General features: G+C 46.9%; 1 protein-coding gene across 1 annotated transcript in view; it reads left to right on the plus strand.

Moving 5' to 3' along the window:
* The window catches only part of aif1l (allograft inflammatory factor 1-like), a 10,080-nt gene that overhangs the window by 4,768 nt on the left and 2,980 nt on the right, over positions 1–2,332 (plus strand). The window contains exons 4-5 of the mRNA XM_031860289.1: positions 319–360; positions 1,113–1,278. Coding sequence (XP_031716149.1) covers positions 319–360; positions 1,113–1,278 — 208 coding nt within the window. The remainder of the gene's footprint in view (positions 1–318; positions 361–1,112; positions 1,279–2,332) is intronic.

Below are 2,332 nucleotides of genomic sequence, written 5' to 3' on the forward strand. Positions count from 1 at the left end.
TTCTCTTTTAACCTTCTGACCCTCTCACTTTAATCTGTCTCGGACGTCAACCCCACTCAGCTGCCCTCCGCCTGCTTTCCTCTGAGACATTCAAAACACACACGACACACCTGTCATCATCAGCTGTTTGTGTCTTTTTTTTTTTTGCCAGCTCAGCTGTCAGCAGAGTGTAAGACGGCTCACTGGACAGCGGTTGTTAACACAGTTTCACTGTCTGCAAGATGCCAGCTGGGGATTGGTGTTTGAGATGTTGTTCTTGGTGAAGTGGTGTGTGTGAGCTGTTAGTAATGATCTTGTGTGTGTGTGTGTGTTTTGCAGATAAATATTCCGAGTTTGACCTGAATGACCAAGGAGAGATCGGTGAGTAATGGTAGCACTAAAACGCCAACTGTCAGCTGGCCCATGTGCAGGGTCGACATGCGGCAGCAGTAATTAATACTGTGTGTGTTGTCTGACCGGTGTGAGCACAGGGCTTGAACAGGCTCGTGTGTCATGTTTGAGTCCTGTACGTAAAGTGAGACCACACTGTACACCGGTGTGAAAGCTCTTGGAGCAGATGTGAGGCGAACTGTAGCGTGGGAGTCCGACCGCAGAGATAGAGTCTGTCTGCAGGTCCTGACAGAAGCTGCTAATTGTCCTTCATGTCAACATGCGTGTTGTTTTTAGCCACATTAGTGGCTAACAAAATGGCAAAATGGCAATGTCAGTTGCTTGGTCCGCCACTACTGCCCAATCTGAAATATCTCAACAACTACAGAATGGATTACATTGACATTTTGCTCCAGTATTTTACTAGTGATGAAGCTACAGTGCCAGAGATATCTTGACTTTTTAGTCCCTAGAATCCGTGAAGCTCCAAACACACATTCATAATGTAACGCAGGCTTTCTGTTGAAAATCGTAGGTCCTCAGCGTCTTTTCAGGCTTTGGAAAGCTCCTTCCAGAGACGCATAAGACATTATACAGCTGTCGTGGTCCTTGCGATGAGTGAATTCAATGTGTGTTGGAGTGTTGTTGGAGGGACCCTTTGAAATGCAGACTTGAATACATACAAATTATTAATATTTTCTCAATAAAGCGCGGATCTGATTGTCAACTGCACCTTCTCTCAGATATGATGGGCCTGAAGCGCATGATGGAGAAGCTGGGGGTGCCCAAGACCCACCTGGAGTTGAAAAAGATGATCGTTGAGGTGACGGGCGGCAGCAGCAGCAACACTATAGACTACAGGGACTTTGTCAAGATGATGCTGGGCAAGCGCTCAGCCGTGCTCAAACTGTAAGTAAACCTCTGTGTGTGTGAAAAGATGATGATTTTACATACTGTGCGTGTGCGTGTGTGTGTGCGCGAATCATGTGCTGTGTCAGCCTAATGGCTCATCCTTCAGAAGGGGGTTCAGACATGACTAGCAATGATGTCACTACCCACATGCTACATTAGTCGTTATCTCCACGGCAACAGAACCCATTTATGTAAGCCTATCCATAGTCAACCCATCCTTATCCTGAGCCCGGATCATGCGCTTAGGTAACTGATTATAGGCTGATTAACCGCTGACAGTCACGCGGGACCGGCAAAGACACCCAACCACATGAGATTCTGCCAATGAAATTCTTTTACAATAGTTGTTATTTCTTTCCCTGGTGGATAAGGTGACACATCCCCTGTTTATTCTGGACCGTGCCAGTGTTTGCCGTGTGAGCCTGCTAAAGCAGCCTCTCAGTGGGTCAGACTGCAGGAGAAGGAGTGTGTTGGCTGCTGCATGTCAGCTCTGCTGGACTAAACTGGCTGGACCCTTTTAGTAGACAAATCCTCATAATCCCCAAAACACCAAGCAGGGGAAATGCATAACTTTTCCTCCTTTGCCCTCAACCATTTTTCAAAATGTGTATTGCATAATCCCACATCGGCTATTTATAAGTGCCTCATTTGTCCACTTGGTAGTGGTTTGTAATCACTTTCACCAGGGGAATGGTGCAGTGATCACATTTTAAGTTTAAACAAATGTTGACATCTTAACTTGATGAGGTTTGTTTTACTAAATGTATTGTGCATAATGTTGCAGATTCAACACATTTATACAAACAGGAAAGGAGAGTTTAGCGTGAGCTTCTATTGGCTACTAAAGTGTGCGTGCGTGTGCGTGTGCAGAAGGGCGATATTGGTCACAGGGTGTAGGTTACCGACATGGAGTATCTTGCTGTTTCTACTGCTCCTCCCCACTCTCTCTGATGGCTGCGAAGGTCTACAACGCCTCTCTTGTGTTCTGCTGTTTTTGTCTCTAAAGGGAGGAATGGGGGGGGGGGGGGGGGGGGGGGGGGGGGGGGGGGGG

This window comes from Anarrhichthys ocellatus, unplaced genomic scaffold (assembly GCF_004355925.1).
Source record: "Anarrhichthys ocellatus isolate YVR2014 unplaced genomic scaffold, GSC_Weel_1.0 scaffold23, whole genome shotgun sequence".
NCBI classification, from domain to species: Eukaryota; Metazoa; Chordata; class Actinopteri; order Perciformes; family Anarhichadidae; genus Anarrhichthys; species Anarrhichthys ocellatus.